Genomic DNA, 18,674 nt, shown 5'->3' with positions numbered 1-18,674 from the left:
AATCTTTTTTTCTAATTATCTGTTCTAGAATGTACAGGGTATTAAAATAGAATAGAATTGTCAAGACTCATTATCCTTGATCTTTAGCCATATTATCACAAACATTCCTAATGTTGGGAATTATTATTATTATACAATTTATAATACCCATATGCAAATATTTATTTTTTCATGACTATTTAACTTTTCATACACATTTTTGGGTTTCATTTAGATCTTTGGATACTACATGGTGGAAGGTGATATTCTTGCTGCCCAGCTGGATGAAGAAAATATGGTTTTCCTGATATCCAAAAAGCAACGGATTGCAAAAACAGGTCTGATTTTCAATGTTACATCACCAAATAAAAGTTCAGCCTCATTTATTAGTATAAGCAAAATAATGTATTCATGGTTTATAGTTACATTGGTTAAACATATTTTTACATTATTATATGTTGTGTAATATATATTTTCTCTAATCACATTTTCTCACACTGTCTCATTTGGCATTTTTTCAACCAGAGTGGAATATATGTCAGTTTTATTTTGTTTCCTATACTTGAAACTTGATGACTATATTCATACAATTTTAATTCTCCTTAATTCCAGGTTGCTTCTCTCTTTGATTAGTTTTCATCCATTGTTTCTTGTCTTGCCTTCTGATGCTTTTCCAAATTTGTAGAATTTGTTTTAATTCCACTGCTAAACATATTGTTATTCTCACACAGATCTCTAAAATATGCAGAACTCTTTGCCTGAATTTCATTCTAAGTCATTCCATAATTTTTATTTTTTTAATTGATTCACAGCACTGGAGACCCTTTGCTAGTCTTTTTCATCCATGCCCATATTAATTGTTTATTTTCATCAAAATTGTTCTGCATCTTCTCTGCTTCTTCTAACCTTACTGTTCCATGCTACATTCATTGCATTTTTTCCCAATATTCATGGTATACAATATCCTTTCTTGTCATATTTTGTAGTAATCATTATATAACGTATTCCATAACTTCTTTCTGTTCATTATTCCACCAAGAATCCTTTTTCATACTTCCGATTAGTGTAACTCCCACACACAATTTCTCTACTGTGGTACTTTGTAAAATAATATTTGCTATCTTGTTTCAAGTGGCTTCCTCATTACCATTCCTTATGATAATATTAAGTTACCATTTAGTTTGTAGGAAATTGTCTTGTGATTTCTCCTGCAATTTTTTTATTTTGACTTTTCTCTTTTCTTTTGTTGCAATATATAAAAGATCCTCTCTTGAGGTTACCAGGAATGGGCCACCCCACATTTAGAATCTCTCATCACCCTTTGGTATGTTTTAGTAATTCTCTCAGTCTTTTATCAGCAAATCAATCATAATTTTTTAATCCTTCCTTTGTCATCGATACATGATAACTGATTTATGCTTCACAGAAATTTTTCTAAGAAGGTACCCTCTAAGCAATCACAGTTCTTGTTCATTCTTGGTATCCCATATGGCTCAATCTCTTTTTCAACTCATTCCCATCTATTCATGTCACCTAACAACATCACATTCATTCATGCTACTTCTTATAGCAATCATCATCCTAGGAATTTCAACTTCAGTTCACATGTTGTTGTTCACTCTTTGAGTCATGTCTAACTCTTTTTGACCCCAAGGATCTTAGCATGCCAGGCCCCATGTCATCCATTGTGTCCTGGAGTTTGCCCAAATTCATGTTCATTGTGTCAATGAACATCTCATTCTCTGCTGTTCTGTTCTTCTTTTGCCTTCAATCTTTCCCAACATCAAGGTCTTTTCCAATGAATCCTGTCTTCCCATTAGGTGGGCAAAGTATTTGAACTGCAGCTTCAGTATCTGTCATTCCAAAGAACATTCAGGTTGATTTCCTTTAGGATTGATTGATTTGATCTCCTTCCAGTCCAAGGGGTTCTAAAGAATCTTCTACAATTTGAAAATATCAGTTCTTTGGCGCTCAGCCTTCCTTATGGTCCAACTCTCACAGTCATACATTACTACTGGGAAACCATAGTTTTGATTATAGAGACCTTTGTCAACAACCGATGCCTCTGTGGGCTCTAGTCTAGGTTTACCATTGCTTTCCTCCTGAATAGCAAGCATCTTTTAATTTCATGGCTGAAATAACCATCTGCAGTGATCTTGGATCCCAAGAAAATAAAAACTGTCACTGCTTCCATTTCTTCCCCTTCTATTTAACAGGAAGTGATGGGACCAGATGCCAAGAACTTAATTTTTTAAATGTTTTTTTTAATGTTAAGTTGCAAGCCAATTTTTGCACTCTCCTCTTTCAACCTCATCAAGAAGCTCTTTAGTTCCTCTTCACTTTGTTCTATTAGAGTTGTATCATCTGCATACCTGAGGTTGCTGATATTTCTCTTGGCAATCTTAATTCCGACTTCTGATCCATCCAGTCCAGCATTTTGCATCATGTACTATGCATAAAAGTTAATTAAACAATTAAATATACAGCCTATTTTGAACCAGTCAGTTGTTCCATGTCCAGCAATTGTTGTTTCTTGACCCATATATGTTTCTTATGAGACGGGTAAGGTGTTCCTGTACTCCCATCTCTTAAAGAACTTGCCACAGTTTGTTGTGATCCATGCAATCAAAGAAAACCCATATCTGCATCAGCGTAAATTAGAGACCAGCAAGTTTCAACAAGCTGACAAGGGTCAGTTTCTATCCCTCTTTTAGCATAGTGTGTCTGGCAAATCTGCAAGCCAAGGACCAGGGCAACCATTGGATGGTGCCAGCAAGGAGGTTGATGATAGGCTGCTGTCACCCAGGGCACCCCCACCATTTATTCATGGAGTTTGGCAGAGGCATGGACCTGGCAATCTATGGCCTGCCTGTTCGTTTTAGCTCACAGGCTATATTTGATACCAATTCATGCTTTGTGACATACAGTAGATATTGCTTTATTGAGGCTTCTTACAATTGATTTCTCTCCCATTCCAAGTTGAAGTTGCTATGTGACATGGTCAACCTGATGGGCCCACAGCCAGACATCATGGTTTAGTCAGTGAAGGTTGTAATCTCATGCTTTTTAATAATATCAAATGTAGATTAGGTTGACTATATAAACATGTCTGTGTGATGTGCAGCATGCTCTGGTAATAGTAAGGGTGCAATATTGATAATTTTGGGAACATTTATGGTCGTATGGAACATGTGCAACACAGTCAAGCAGGATATCACAAGCAGGGTGATGTTATCCTATACATGCTAGGATCTCCTCTTTAATTTTACTTTTTTAAGGAAATATATATTTTACTAAGGTATATGCAGTACTGCAGGCTACTTCTGCGGACTGCACTTGACTGCAGTTTGGTAGTTCAAATCTCACCCGATTCGAGGTTGACTCAGCCTTCCATCCTTCCGAGGTTGGTAAAATGAGGACCCAGATTGTTGGGGGCAATATGCTGACTCTCTAAACCTCTTAGAGAGGGCCATAAAGCACTATAAAGCAGTATATAAGTGCTATTGCTATTGCTATGTACTGATATGCTTAGGATACCAATATACTGGACTAGTACAATATGAATGGACACAGTGATTTTCAAAACATTTTGGCAACTTTTTAGTATTTTTCCCTGAATGTTATCAAAATATGCATCATTGTTCCTAGATCAGTTAACTAAATAATTAATTAATTAATAAACAGGTTAACTCCCTGCCTTCATATGTATTGAGTAATTCCTCATTTAAATTATCTTTTGTTTTATCTTTCTTATAGGAGTCAAGAGAAGTGATGTAATTCGATGCATGGTAAAGATAACTCAACTTGATTTTTTGCTAACAGCATCTCAGAAAGGAATGTTGTCTATTTTTTCTGGCCAGGTGATTTTGAAATATATATTTGTCTTTATTGAATTAAAATCCTGCCAAATGTGGACAGATGCTTAAAGAATTGTCATTTAAAATTTTCAGAATCTGAAAATTATTTGCTTTGATATATTATTCTGGCACAAATTTATAGAAGTCATGTTCATAACAATAAAAAGCCAGCCATGAGTATAAAAGTTTCACAACCATATAAACCAATAAAAGTTCTTAAACTATGAAACTGTCAGCTGCACTAGAAGTTAATAGTAAGTGTTCAAAACATTAGGAAAATTAGAGGGTACCCCCCTCCACAAAAAAACCAAAACCAAAACAAAATCTCAACACTGTTTGTAAAATACCTCTGTGAAGACATTCTGATACTGTGATTCCATTGCTAAAATGATCCTCTTCCTGGGTATTGTTCATCTTTTGATAATATTTTACAACAGAGAAAAGTTTGTCAATCTTTTGTTACATGCTCCTGCTTTGCAATATGAGGGTTGGTACCAACATGTTGGAAAGTTAAAAATATTCATTTGAATACATACTAATTAACAGCAGATAAGACAAAAAACTAAGAGTTTGTCAATCACTTCTCCACTATTTCATCTGCTTTTTCCTCTTCCTCTTTCTAATAATTGTTATCAGAGACTAAGCAATTGTCTGGATTTTTTTTTTTTTACTATTGGGTACAGTTTCATGACCTCTTTGCCTCTTATATTTTAAGTGCGTGCAAATGGGTAAGTGGATACTACGCAATGTATGCATCCTTACAGCAAAACAGACTGATTAAATACAAAAGGAATCAAGATTTCTGCACATCAATATTTATGCACAAGAAGGAATTTTGGAAGCATCGTTTGCATGGAAGATCAATAAAACCCCTTTCTAACACAGGCATGAGTGGTATAGGACCTATAATCTTTCATTCTAGCCATATTATTGGAAAATAAAATCCTTTGCATATTATTTTGTTGCAACCAGAGTTAGCTGAACAAACCATAATGGCCTGATTCCTTGTGGTGTGAATCATGGTCGTCAAATCCAAACAGGTAAATCCAATCATGCCCCTAAGCCAAAAAAAAAAAGCACTGTTGCTTCATATGAGAATTGTGAAAATGAATGAAAATTTCTGCATATTTTACTTGGGCAGGTAGTGTTTCCTTTCTAATTTTTTTCTGACTCTGTCTTATTCTTGGTTTTCCAGATGCGAATACTAGCAAGCACCAGCATCCCAGTAAGTTTGCATTTCCCTCACATTTGGTTCAGCTAATGAAGCCAATTAATTCATTAAAATGTATGAGGATAATAATACTTTATTTCTCATTTTTTGTATAAATTTACATTTCCAGACAAATTATGTCCTTTTCATATAATATTTTTAAATTATCCATTCTATAACCCAGTTACCTTCCAGAAAAAATGATAGAAGTCATAAAAATCAAACTCAGAGAAGTTCCAGAACTTATCTCATTTTTCTGATCTGTGACCGTGATAATTGATATCACTTCTAAACTTGTCCAATTTAGAATTTGCCCAAAGGATTACAAAACTTGATCCCAACATTGCCCTCAAGGATAACAGCACCCTACCAATACATTATTATACCATATTGCCAGGTTGATCTTGTTTTATTATATTATTTTAACTTTCAAAAATGTGGTAAGCAAGCATGCTCAAATCAAAGTTTCCGTCTGAAGCACAATAACTCAAGGTATACGGAGGAATACCATATTGGGTGGGTACAATAAGTCCTTTGTTTGCCATTGAGTATAAGGCTATTTTGGGTAACTCTTTCCATGGTAGCCATTTTATGAGTTTACAAGTTCTAAAAATGCAAAGTGTATCCACTGTTTTAAAAAGATAGCAGATGTATGGACAAAACAACTAACTTGATGAAAGCTGATTATTTATAGAGGGAAAATGTCCAGACCAAACATAATTTCTAATGTTGGATTTTCACCCTTGCTAGAGGGAGCCCCCTTGTGGAGTACTGTGAAGCCGTTACAGTGGCAACTCCACTGTGATGTACAATAGAAGTCATTTAAAGACACAACAGGCTGCATCTTAACAGAACACACACCGCAAGGGGTGTTAGCAGTGTGTTACACCAACAATATTTTTCTCCAGAGAGTAAGTCATCTGTGTACCAAGTTTGGTTGAAATTGCTTGAGGCGTTCCAGAGTTATGCTGGAACATACACATACATATACACAAACACACACACACACACACACACACACACACACACAATTTGAAACTTCTTTGAACATCAGTTATAATTAAGGCTGTTGCCTGGGAAGGTCAGTAATCAGAGAAGTTGATTTTGCCAATATTTCTTTTTCATCAGGACAGTTCCTGGATCACTGGATGTGACTACCTTGGTCAATTGAAGCGTGCTGTTGGTGTGACAGAAAGAACTATCATCATATGGGATTATAAAACACAAGGGAGTGCCCTGGTATGACACTTAGGGGTGGGTATGTAATAAGCATAAGGTCATTAGTAAAGTAACACATGCAAATGCAAATTCATTCAAAGGTATCTTTGTATGGTGAACCTGTAAGCTTTCAAGCTCAAAAAGAAATGTTGATAGATGTTGATATTGTAACCCTTTGGCATTCACAGAATATCTTAATTTCTTTAAAAATTCAATATACGGTGGAAACTATAAAATGCATTACAAGACAGCATTGACATTGAAAATGGTCCCTACAGTTGTGATTTTCCCTATTTCTCATTATGTGTAACCAGGGGCGCGTTGCTGCCTGTTTGCTTCGCGTGCATGCATCCTCTAAAACCTCCTTTGTGTAAAACCTCCTTTGTAGATTCAGTAATGTTGCGATATGATCATATTGCACATTTTACTATTACTACTCTAAATTGTTGTTATAACTGGATGCTAGAATATTCTTTTGGACCTAAAGAATTTATTGCTTCTTCTGTTTTATTAGCTCAGACTAGGATTGGCCTCATGGTTCCACCACAAAACCGCGATGCCCTTATCTGCGCTGACATAAGTGCGGAGGCAAATCCACGGCGTCCGAAGCGCTAAGAAAAAAACGACCCTACCGCCGCAACAACAGCGCGGTGACAGAAGGGCGTTCTACATGCTTCGTTCTTTGCCTCCAAAGGTAGCCCTCCTCCTCCAGCTGACAGCGGCAGCGGGCACGGGGCAAAGCGGGCTGCCCAGCAGCAGCAGCCCGCAGGAAGGGTCCAGCTCAGCCGCGGGGGGCAGCAGGAAGCGGAGGAGGATGCGGCAGCGGCGGCAGCTGAGGCTCTCCCGGGCCGGCGAAGCGGGCTTGCCCGGCGGAGGCAGGCTGCCCTCTTCTTCCTCAACAACATCTCCTTGGACGGGCGGCCTCCGCCGCTGGAGCCTCCCCCGGAGGAAGAGGCAGGGCGGGCGGCGGCGGCTGAGGCTCTCCCGGGGCCGGCGAAGCGGGCTTGCCCGGTGGCGGCGGCCGCCCATCCAAGGAGATGTTGTTGAGGAAGAAGAGGGCGGCCTGCCTCTGCCGGGCAAGCCCGCTTCGCCAGCCCCGGGAGAGCCTCAGCCGCTGCTGCTGCGTCCTCCTCTGCCGCCAGCGTCGGCGGCCCTGCTCGGGCCCCCCGCGGGCTTCCTGCTGCCCCCCATGGCTGTGCTGGACCCTTCCCGCAGGCTGCTGCTGCTGGGCAGCCCGCTTTGCCCCATGCCCGCTGCCGCTGTCAGCTGGAGGAGGAGGGCTACCTTTGGAGGCAAAGAATGTCCTTCTGTCGTCGCGCTGTTGTCCGCGCGATGATGACGCACGGTGATGACATCGCGACTTTAGTGACGCGATTTAATCTCCGCTATTTTGCGTAGCGCGGTTTTGTCGTGCCACGTGGCCTCATATCCTACTCACCTTCAGAGTATTATAACACATCCCACATGTGCTGCTATAAAATATATGGTTCAAAATTCATTTCCATTTCACTGAAACAAACCATACTGATGATTTTACACCAGGCTTATCTTTTTAAAGTAGCTGCTTTTAAATCTTATATATTTTTAAAATACCACTAGTAGTTATCTTTCCAATCCAAATACCGTTTTAATTACCAAATGTTCCAGTTGTCAATTGAAAGCACAGTACTATTTTTAGGACTGTTTCTTATGATGAAAAATTAGACAAAAACATTCATTAATAAAAAAAAATGTTTTGTCAAAGGAACTAGTGGATACAATAATTACTGGTCACCAAGTCCCGTTGTTGATCTATAGAGTACCAGTATATGGGAATAATCTTAATATAGAGGGTACATTTTACTACTATGGATTTAAAGTTATTTTATTTTTAAAAAATTACCTGGCAGCAGATTGGAGAATTCTATTTCCATTAGCAGCAAGACAAACTTTACTATCACATACTGTAACATTTACTAGTATTTTTCCTTTCCTTATAAAAGTCTGCAAAAACAATTTCTAAACAAAAATAGAGTACTGAAAGTTGCACACAAATAGCAGTAAAGTTCTATAGTTTGAATAAAATATTTTTAAAGGCAAAAAATCTCAATTTTTAATCCATAGGGAAAAAGCCAGAAGAAAATATTGTCCAGCTATTACAGGCAGGATTTTTTTTTAGCATCATATATTTCTGTTAAATGTGTAGCTTTATTCTAAGTGTATTTTTTAAATCGATATCATTCTATATTAAGCATTCTTTATCCCCAAAGTTGTATTTTCAGTTATAAGAATTCCCTTTAGAGAGTTATACTATGTTCACTGTTCACAAAAAAAAAAAATGAACACAGATGAAGGTGGAACAAAGTAAATATAATTTAAGGGTTGAAACTGAGTCAAGAGAATTGTGTGAAATTTCTTCTAAAGTCTTTAAGCAAAGTTCTATAACCAACCACTGTTTTCAGTCAACTAATAAGAGAAATGCTAAAGCATATAATGAACAATTGCTTGTTTTTGTAGGATAACTGCTGTATAATCAAACCCATGGAACATTGCCTCCTTTCTGTTTCTGCCATTCCTCGGCCATCAGAAATTCTAGTGAAGGATGACATCTTGCTGGGGGATGATGGTGGATTTGTTACTTTGTTTACACTTACCAGTGACGACTTTGGTCTAAAACAAACTAAATCTAAAAAGATGTTGCACATGTTGATAATAGATTCTAAGAACTTCAAAAGGTGAGTTCATAAATCTTTGAAATTTCTCATTTTTGACATTTTTAATTTCAAAATTATAATTTTTAAAGTGAGGTTGTAAAAGCCTAATGCATAGACAAATAAGTTGGAATTTTCAGGATAAATTTTCTACTTCAAATATTTAATTTTAAAGTGCTTATAGTGAGGATTTCAACTAGTCAGCACTGCTACTTCTAAGAATATTCTATTCTTCCTTGTGATTTTCAGTTTTCTTATTCTTTCTTGTAAGGATTCAATACCATAACATAATGGCTAAAGATCATTACCAAGCCAAGGTCATTATCACAGCCAAGTATTCCAATTGGTAATTGATATGAGAATCCCCCCCCCCCGAAATAAATAAAATGTAGAATATAAGAGTCATTCTAGACATGACCAAATATTCAGCACATCTGGGAAGTTCAGAAGACAGACATGAAGAGGCTAGCTCTTTTTTATTATTTCTCTCAATCAACTGGAAATTAAGGATGTTGCTTTTATGCCATTGAGGCAATGTAAACCATCATGACTATTGATAGCCCTATTCCCCAAGTATTTATCTAGTTCCCATTTAAGTTCCACAATTAAATAAAGAGCATCTAGCTAATATTGTCGACAGTGAGTTATGGGAATACATCTATAAATATGGCATAGCACGTTATTAGAAGTGTAGTTTAAAATGGTCATTAAAGAAGAAAAATTATGCTATATAACCACCATTTCCACTCTGTAACATCTCAAATACAATTTAAAAGAATAATAGGTTTCACTGAAATTTGACGAGATGATACAATTGGCTCATAACTATAGAAGGAGAAACCTGGGAAAACGAACCTGTATGCTTGATTTCTACAATGGGTGAGATCTTCTAAACAGATGATCAAGTAGCATATTTTTGAGATTCAGCACATCTGGGAAGTTCAGAAGACAGACATGAAGAGGCTAGCTCTTTTTTATTATTTTTCTCAAACAACTGGAAATTAAGCATGTTGCTTTTATGGCATTAAGGCAACGTAAACCATCATGATTCTTGATAGCCTATTCCCCAAGTATTTATCTAGTTCCCATTTAAATTCCCTAAATTGATAGGAAATCTCAACTTTAGTGGTAATAAATTCCTTAGATTAAATCCTATATTAGAAGAACAATTCAATAATACACACTGCAGCTACAACAGATAAGTCTTTTCCGTGTAAAAAGTGGGAAACAAGAAAATATACTCATGAAGATGCTATAAAGAGCATCTAGCTAATATTGTCTACAGTGAGTTATGGGAACACATCTATAAACATGGCACAGCACGTTTAATAGAAGTGTAGTTTAAAATGGCCATTAAAGAAAAAAATGATGCTATATAACATCACCATTTCCACTCTCTAACATCTCAAATACAATTTAAAAGAATAATAGGCTTCACTGAAATTTGACGAGATGATACAATTGGCTCATAACTATAGAAGGAGAAACCTGGGCACACCAACCTGTTTGTTTGATTTCTACAATGGGTGAGATCTTCTAAACAGATTATCAAGTAGCATATTTTTGAGCATTTCCTAAAATTAACAGAAGCCGGCACAGGTTTGTTGCCAATCAATCATGCTAAACTAACTTTGTCTTCTTTTTTTGATACAGTTACTACCTTAATAAATTAGAGAATGCCTTAGATATGTTATTCTTGGATCTCAGCAAAGTCTTCAGTGGAACATGTTGACTCTTAATTGTCCTCTAGAGGAAGACCTTATACCAGTTTCTGAGTTCCATTGTACCTATTGATACTCTTGCTGTTTGAATCAGAGTCTTCCATGTGTCTACCTTTGCTAAATGTTTTTTTGCTTACTTCTCTGTCCCTTCTGGATACCCAATAGCCTCTTCTCTTTTCTGAGAGTTCCTTTCCTTTCTCCTCCAAAAAAAGAAATAAGTTTGCACTTTTAGCAAATGTACCTGGCTGGGTCTTCTTCAGGCAGGAAAACAATTTTGCTTCTCTTGTCGATATTGCTTTCTTATTCATTCCCCCTAGAACACTTACACATAAATTCTCCCTACTTTCCTGTTATAGACACTAGCTCCCAGAAGTTCTCTTTTCCCTCTGGGTTGAAACTAACCTGAATTGAAACAAGAAAAGAAGACAGAGAAATATATCTACATTGATCTCTCTCTCTCTCTCTCTCTCTCTCTCTCTCTCTCTCTCTCTCTCTCTCTCTCTCTCTCTCTCTCTCTCTATCTATCTATCTATCTATCTATCTATCTATCTATCTATCTATTCCATTGATCTCTGCTACCAAAGTCATGTTTTCTGTTTGTTCATACAAAAATAGATTCACAGTTGACTGACCCAAATAATATTGATGGCTCCACTTTGCTTGGATGGAAAAATGAATTCAGAATTCAGTGAGAATTTTTTCTCAATGACTGGGATAAGAGAAGTTGAAGAGAGATTATAACTTTTGGCATGGTACATATAAAAAAGGTCCTGGTGTCTTTTTGTCTATCAGCAGTGTAATGCAGTTGCAAAGAAGCAAATGCTAGGTCCAACTCAAATACCAGATCCAGAAAGTAAATGTTCCATTCTACTCTGCCCTGGTCAAGCCACACTTGGAATATTGTGTCAGTCTTGGGCACCACATTTCAAAAAGCACTGTGACAATTTGGAGTTTGTTCAGAGGAGGGTTACTAAAGTGGTTGAGTTTGGAAACTAAGCTCCTTGAGGACCAGTGTGCAACATTAAATTCATTTTCAGATCTATAACCAGATGTGCCTTTTAAATTAATGTTTCATTTTTATCACCTCTAGCGTTAGACGTAAACTGCATGATGACTGGGTTTTAAAAGTAAAATACATTCCAGCTTTGAATTGTTTTGGATCCTGTTCATTGGATAGCATTCATTCATTGGTTTTGGATGACCTGAAAAGAATTGAAGACAATTTGTAAGTTTGTTTATTTGTGTTTTTATAAAGCACCCAACTCAAACAGTGCACTGAAAATATGCATTTTAATTATCCAAAACTCAACAAAGAGATTGTTCATATAGCTGATCATTTCACCAGGTAGTGTTTACAATTGGTTCTGGCTTGATTTAAAAAATACAAACATCCATGGATTATTTCCTTTCTGCTCATTATAATTTTGCCTGTGTTTCTGGTGATATTGAAAACTCTTACCTTCAGTGACTTTTTGTTTGAAATACCATACAAGTGATGTTGTTGGTTGCGTCTCTGATAGAAATTCGAGTCCTAGCACAAAGTCTTCTATATATTTAGACTCTGAAATCAGTTTCCCAGGACTACCATCATATAACTATTTATGTATTTATTAGTTTTCAAACATGTACAAGATAACAGGTACAAGTATGAACATGGACCTGAACAAAGAAAATGAATATAAATAAATGGGGACCATAGGACAAAGACGGTGGCACGCTGGTGCACTTATTCCCCTTTTACAGATCTCTTAGGAATGAGATGAGATCCATGGTAGACAGTTTAAGGTTGAAGCTGTGAGGGTTTGAGGATGTAACAATGGAGTCAGGTAGAGCATTCTAGGTGTCAACCACTCTGGATCTACTATGGATTTAGGCAAAAATAACTGATACTTAGCTGTATGTATGATCAAATGTCTTGTTACAATTACAGACCTGTCCGGGAATTTTCAATCCCGAGAGGTGTTAACACTTTCACGTATTGTGTAAAAGCCAATATCGTCGTTACAGGAGGTAAGTAAATGGCATTCATCTCAAAGTCTTCTTGCTTCTGCAAAATACTCATTTAGTACAGGTAAGAGAACAAAATCAGTACAGGGCTCCAAAAGCACTCTGTCCTAAGACCTGGGAGAAGAGCTAAAGATTTAAAGATTTCCAGAACATCACCACAAGATGTCTGGGGCAGTATCAATCCAGCACTGTAATGCAGAACCAAACTAGATATTAGATAGGAGTACAGTTCCACTTCCGCTAGCAGCAGGCAGCATGCTTGCTGCGAGCACAGAAACATCCTCTCTCCCCACTGCTGGGACTGCTAATATAAACCATACTTTTTGCCCTTCAGCAAGTCCCTGAGAAATGAATTGGATGTGAGGAAAATTTGTTGATTAATAGAAAATGCATGATAAAGTAAATAAATTTTAACTATGAAATAATTTGCATGAAGTTTGCTTCTGAAAGCTGTAAGAGCTCTATATGATGCACTAAGCAAGTGAGAATTGGTGGAGTGTTTAGTATAAATTGTTCAAATATGTATTCTGTGGCAGTTTTGCAGCTCTGACAAATTGTCCTACCCAAGTTTTTTTAAAACAAGTTTCTAAAAATAAGTGCCTTTGTAACTTAATGGGGTTTTTTTTAGTTGAAACCTTGAAGTGTCTTCTAATCTAATCATCATGCCCAGAAGAATTATGTAGAGTGGCAAAGGATAGACAAATAGTACCTTTATTCTCGTTCATGCTAACAAATTCTTAAAGTGATTAATACTTAGGAAGTTTGATGGCCTTCAAAGTTATTATGTAGTTTTCTGTGTCACATAAAACCTCCTTCAGACTAAAATTGATTTCTCTGAGACAATTCTATGACATCTTGAGAAATGCAAGGAATTGTGCAGTTGCTTCTCTTTTTTTCCATACTAAAACTATGTCCCCAATCTAGATGCTCTCCAGGAATAATACAGAGATAATATGGCCAATTGATATACTATTAGGAAAGAAGACAACATTAAACATATGCATTAAATGTTGCATCAGATGGGCATCCATTTAGTGATTGGGGCCATGTTTAATATGTTTTGGGTCTTAGGGTATCAGTGGTTAGATAGATGCACGCCAGGTGTTTATGTTTTGGAGAGGTTTTGGAGAGGAATGGGAATCCCAATTTTTTTTTAAAAAAAACCTCTGGAATTCAGTAATGTACTTCATACAGTCTTCCTATTGAAATTCAAGTAAGCAATTCAAGTGCTTGGTTAGTGACTCCCCCTCCTTCCTATCCCTTTCTGTAGCCACAGCCCAACTCATCCTGTGCCTATAATGAACAATAGGACAATAAGTTCCTTTAAAGCAATACAAGGCTACTTCTGCCTTGCTGCCAAAGCTGCTAACTTAAATGGATCACAGCAGCTAGTCCTAACAATTGAAATGGGATGGATATGGCAATCTTCCTGATCAATACCTAACACATAGAGCCTTGTGAGATAGTGGTGTCTGGTGATCTAATGAGCATCCCATTCTCCCAGTGATCAAGTTTCAGTTTGAAATTGGAGAGTAAGAGACCAATGGTACTATCTGCCCTATGTGGGCTAGTTTCTGCTGTATAATAGGTCTGGGCTATTAGGGTGCTGGATATATTACTCTTTGCAGCTCCAAGACAGCTGTGCTCCTGTGCCACTATGTGTGGATTATCAAAAGAATATGATTGAAGCATGCGCATGGGTGGACAAGATCCAATCAGTTCCAGATACATTTTATAGCCTGAAGTGGAATAACGAATGGTGCTTCCTGCTTTTCTTTCATGAAAAATATAACATCTAAGAAAAGAAAAGCTCACCTCCAAAACCCCTTCAAGATAAATTAAAGAGCCGAGGTGGCGCAGTAGTTAAATGCAACACTGCAGGCTACTTCAGCTGACTGCAGTTCTGCAGTTCGGCTGTTCAAATCTCACCAGCTCAGGGTTGACTCAGCCTTCCATCCCTCCGAGGTGAGTAAAATGAGGACCCGGATTGTTGGGGGCAATATGCTGACTCTGTAAACCGCTTAGAGAGGGCTGAAAGCCCTATGAAGCGGTATATAAGTCTAACTACTATACTATTACTACTACTAAATTTAAGATAAATTTAAGATAAATTGTTTGGTGGACTGACAGCAAGATTATGGTTGCTGACAGGAATTAGCACATTTCAAATGTTAATTGAACTCAGTGATACTTTAATTTTACCTATGTTTTTAATTTTGTTGTTTCTTATTTTGTTTTTTATCATTTGTATTTTTGTTGTTAGTGACTTTGACCAGACAGGATGGGAATATGGGCTTTAAATTACACAATAAGAAAATAGTGGTGGCGCAGTAGTTAGAATGCAGTACTGTAGGCTACTTCTGTTGACTGCCAGCTGTCAGCAGTTCAAATCTCACTGGCTCAATATTGATTCAGCCTTCCATCCTTTCGGGGTTGGCAAAATGAGGACCCAGATATGTAAACCACTCAGAGAGGAATGTAGAGCACTATAAAGCAATATATAAGTTTAAGTACTTATTGCTATTAAGTCATTGTTTGCTTTTTCACATAATGCTTAACAAGCCACATTAAAAGAAGCCTGAAATGATGGGTTTCAAACCAGTATGATAGATTAAAAATATTGTTCTAGAGCTTCAGAGGGAAAAACAAAAAACAAATACCCACCACCACCCAACATTTCACGTTTAAAGAACAGAAAGACAAAACAATTTATTTTTGGTAAAGTGTATAGGGTAAAACAACTTACCAGAGTGTCCTTATTTTAGAATGCTCTGCTATAACAACTGTATATATACATCACATATAGATGGATAACTCAAACTGATCATAGCAAACCTTTTCTAACTTTCTAATTAGATATGAAAATAGTTACATATTGGTCCAATATAGTATATAGACAGAATAAACAAGTATTCATTTCATCGTTGGCTTGGTCAGTCTTATGAACCATTCAATATTACTAGTCATGAATTATTAAAACATTGTATTTTCTTCCTGGCTGGTCTAGTTCTACTCCTAGGTCTTTCTGGCTGGTCTAATCTGATGTTTTCCAGATTTATTGCTCTTCAGGCATGTTGACTGGTAATTTAGTAGTGAAGCCTTCCACATCTGGAGGACATAAAACTGGGAGATACTGCTGTCTATAAATAAAATAAGAAAATAAATGATCCATTTAATTCCAGGAGAAGACAAAATTATTCGTTTATGGCATCCAAACATCAACACCAAACCAGTGGGGAAATTGATGGGACATTTATTTAGTATTGTAGAGATTGTCACCAATGAAAAGGATCAACACATTATCACCCTTTCTACTGCAAAGGTATGGAATTACCTTTGACTTAGTGAAAACCATTTGCTCTGCCAAAAGTGATCTTTTTAATGTTATGAGTGATAAAATACTATTTTTTCCTTATAGGTTCCAGATCTGAAATAGATGCAGTGTAATTCCACTTTCCCATTCATTGAAATGCATATTACCCATTTGTTTGTACAGCATCATTTATATCAGTCATAATTTTAAACTAAAAGACAAGATGCAGACAATATTAAGAGGATGCTACAAATGTCTCATATCTAAGAAAATCTAACAACAATTCCTCTTATCATTCATCAAAATGTTTAACAAAGATTTCTAAGATATTTGAAATATGGTTTTATATTTTTAATCCCATATTATTTTTAATAACTCAAGATTGTGAACAAGCCTAATAATCCTTCCTCCAATAAAGTAGAATATTTGTAGCTCAGGATTAAGATGAAGAGTCCTTGCATTTATTAATTTATTGCTGTTGTCCTAAGTTGTCTTCATTTCAGTGTTCTTTTGGGGGGGGGGGATACATTTGCTATACTTGTTTTATACTCCATATCCAAGTTTATAAGATATCAACGGTTGTCAATTTATGTATGTTTAGCTTCAACCTCTTCATTTTTACCACAGGCATTCTACATATTTTTGGGCAACAATTCCCCGCATCAAGTCAGAATAACCAATTGTCAGGGATGCTTGGGATGTAATTAAGCTATATCTGCAGGGTCTTACATTGCCTCTTCCTACTTTAGTGGCAATTTGGACTGTATTTTATTGAGAACATTTGGTATGATGGTCTCAGAAATTATTGGAGCGAATAATGAAGGTTTTCTGCCCTCAGCAATACTACGTAGTTGTAGGATTTAAATAATAATGTGATTTTCTTTTCCCACATCTCACTGGTTCCCCTGAGCCAAGATCTCATGCTTTGTTTTGAATACCTGCACTGCCTAAGAAGAATCTTATAGACATTGGCACTTATGTCTAAGTTAATATGCAAAGGGATTGCTATGTCAAAAGACTTAAAACAATTCAGCTACAAATCTAGATAATTTGACAGAAATAAGCAGTAACTTTTCTTCCATTCAATCGTGTCCAGTTCTCAGAGGCTGCCTGGATACGTCCCTGCAGTTTTCTTGGCAAGGCTTTTTTCAGAAGTGATTTGCCATTGCCTGCTTCTTAAGGCTGAGAGGGAGTGATTGGCCCAAGATCACCCAGTTCGCTTTGTACCTAAAGCAGAACTAGAACTCATGGAGTTCTGGTTTCTAGCCTGATGTCTTAACCACTGCACCAAACTGGCTCTTGCTCATTGTTTATAACCTCAGATAAAATGATGATGAGTTAGCTATATACCAGAGGTAGATTGCTCCCGGTTTGTCCTGGTTCGGCTGAACCGGTAGTGGTAATCTGGCCTGGGTCACAGAACCGGCAGCAACCCATGATGGCCATGCCCCCGAACTAGTTCCCCGGTTTCTGTTGCTGTTGCTGACATATTTTTTATTAGCTTTTAATGGTCTTCACACATGCACAGAACCATACACAGCGAACTGTACATGTGTGAGCAATGCGTGGCCAGCAAAGCATGCGCAAAGCGAACTGGTACCGGTTTCCATAGGAACCCATCCCTGCTATATACTAATGTGTTTTATCATACTTCTTTAAGAATGCCTTTTAAAAGTAAAAACCTTTTCCTTGCCTTATATCCCATGCACTCCTAGCATGCATAGTAGATTCTCTTTGCAGATTCTGGTAGGGCCCCAGGGCAAATTCTGTTTTTTCCCCAGAACCGAAAGAGTGAGTTTTGTTGCCGTGAATACTGCAGAAGCTCTCTAGGGCAATTTATCATAGTCATCTCCAAATGTTCCAAACAAATCTACTGGAACCTTCCAACTATCCTCGTGTCTGAATTCATACAATCATGCATAGAGAGTGAGATAGAGAATCTGGTACTGAGCATTTGGCAATGTGCATTTCCCAGCAATGCTCACAGCAACCTTGCTTAGAATTCTTCATATTTGAAAAAGTCATTGGCAACCTTTATCCCAAAGTGGGGACAGAAAGCCAAGTAGAAGGTAGAAAACTTGCCTTTTGGAATGTTTTTTGATGTAAATTTTCTGTAACATGCTGCAGAACAAAATGCTACTTTATAGCAAGGCCTTCGGAATTGGTCTGTGATTCAATAATAGAAAATAAAGACAAAGTCTCCAAATCAGGCTATGCTTCATTTTTTCAAGATAAGCCAAGATTGGCTAGGTGCTATTCCTGCTGTTTATAATATTGTGCCAAATGCTTAATTTCAAAAGATCTGAATCAAATTTTTGACTTGATAATAATACATACAATATACTTAAGAGTGAATTCCATTGAAGTCCAATGTTGACCCTAGTGTTCATTCACTAATCACGTTTTGTGTTTTACAGATGATATTGAATGCTGGGCTTTAAGGTCTTAATTTAAAATGATAGTAGTTTTCCATTTAGAAAAAGGAAGAATATACTATAGTCTTGTTGCTTTCACCTTTTTCTGAATATCCCTTCTCAACATTATTGAGCTCACACAGCTGCTGCCCAACAGGAAAATATAAATGTTGAGCAGGATTCCTCCTCTTTCTCAAGGACTCAGTTTATGATGGTTGGAAGCAGGACTAATTTTTCCTTTGTTAATTAGTTGTTAATAATTAGC

General features: G+C 37.0%; 1 protein-coding gene across 1 annotated transcript in view; it reads left to right on the top strand.

Annotated features, from left to right (window-relative positions):
• The window catches only part of WDR64 (WD repeat domain 64), a 77,241-nt gene that overhangs the window by 6,842 nt on the left and 51,725 nt on the right, over nucleotides 1-18,674 (top strand). The window contains exons 3-10 of the mRNA XM_087718039.1: nucleotides 215-317; nucleotides 3,736-3,839; nucleotides 5,032-5,061; nucleotides 6,175-6,285; nucleotides 8,761-8,978; nucleotides 11,766-11,900; nucleotides 12,606-12,685; nucleotides 15,865-16,004. Coding sequence (XP_087574165.1) covers nucleotides 215-317; nucleotides 3,736-3,839; nucleotides 5,032-5,061; nucleotides 6,175-6,285; nucleotides 8,761-8,978; nucleotides 11,766-11,900; nucleotides 12,606-12,685; nucleotides 15,865-16,004 — 921 coding nt within the window. The remainder of the gene's footprint in view (nucleotides 1-214; nucleotides 318-3,735; nucleotides 3,840-5,031; nucleotides 5,062-6,174; nucleotides 6,286-8,760; nucleotides 8,979-11,765; nucleotides 11,901-12,605; nucleotides 12,686-15,864; nucleotides 16,005-18,674) is intronic.

The sequence above is a fragment of the Thamnophis sirtalis genome, unplaced genomic scaffold (genome assembly GCF_051295495.1).
Source record: "Thamnophis sirtalis isolate CommonGarterSnake01/CBP01778 unplaced genomic scaffold, rThaSir2_p1.2 scaffold_6, whole genome shotgun sequence".
NCBI lineage: Eukaryota > Metazoa > Chordata > Lepidosauria > Squamata > Natricidae > Thamnophis > Thamnophis sirtalis.
The sequence above is the reverse complement of the archived record's forward strand: the minus strand, read 5'-3'. Positions and strand labels throughout refer to the sequence as shown.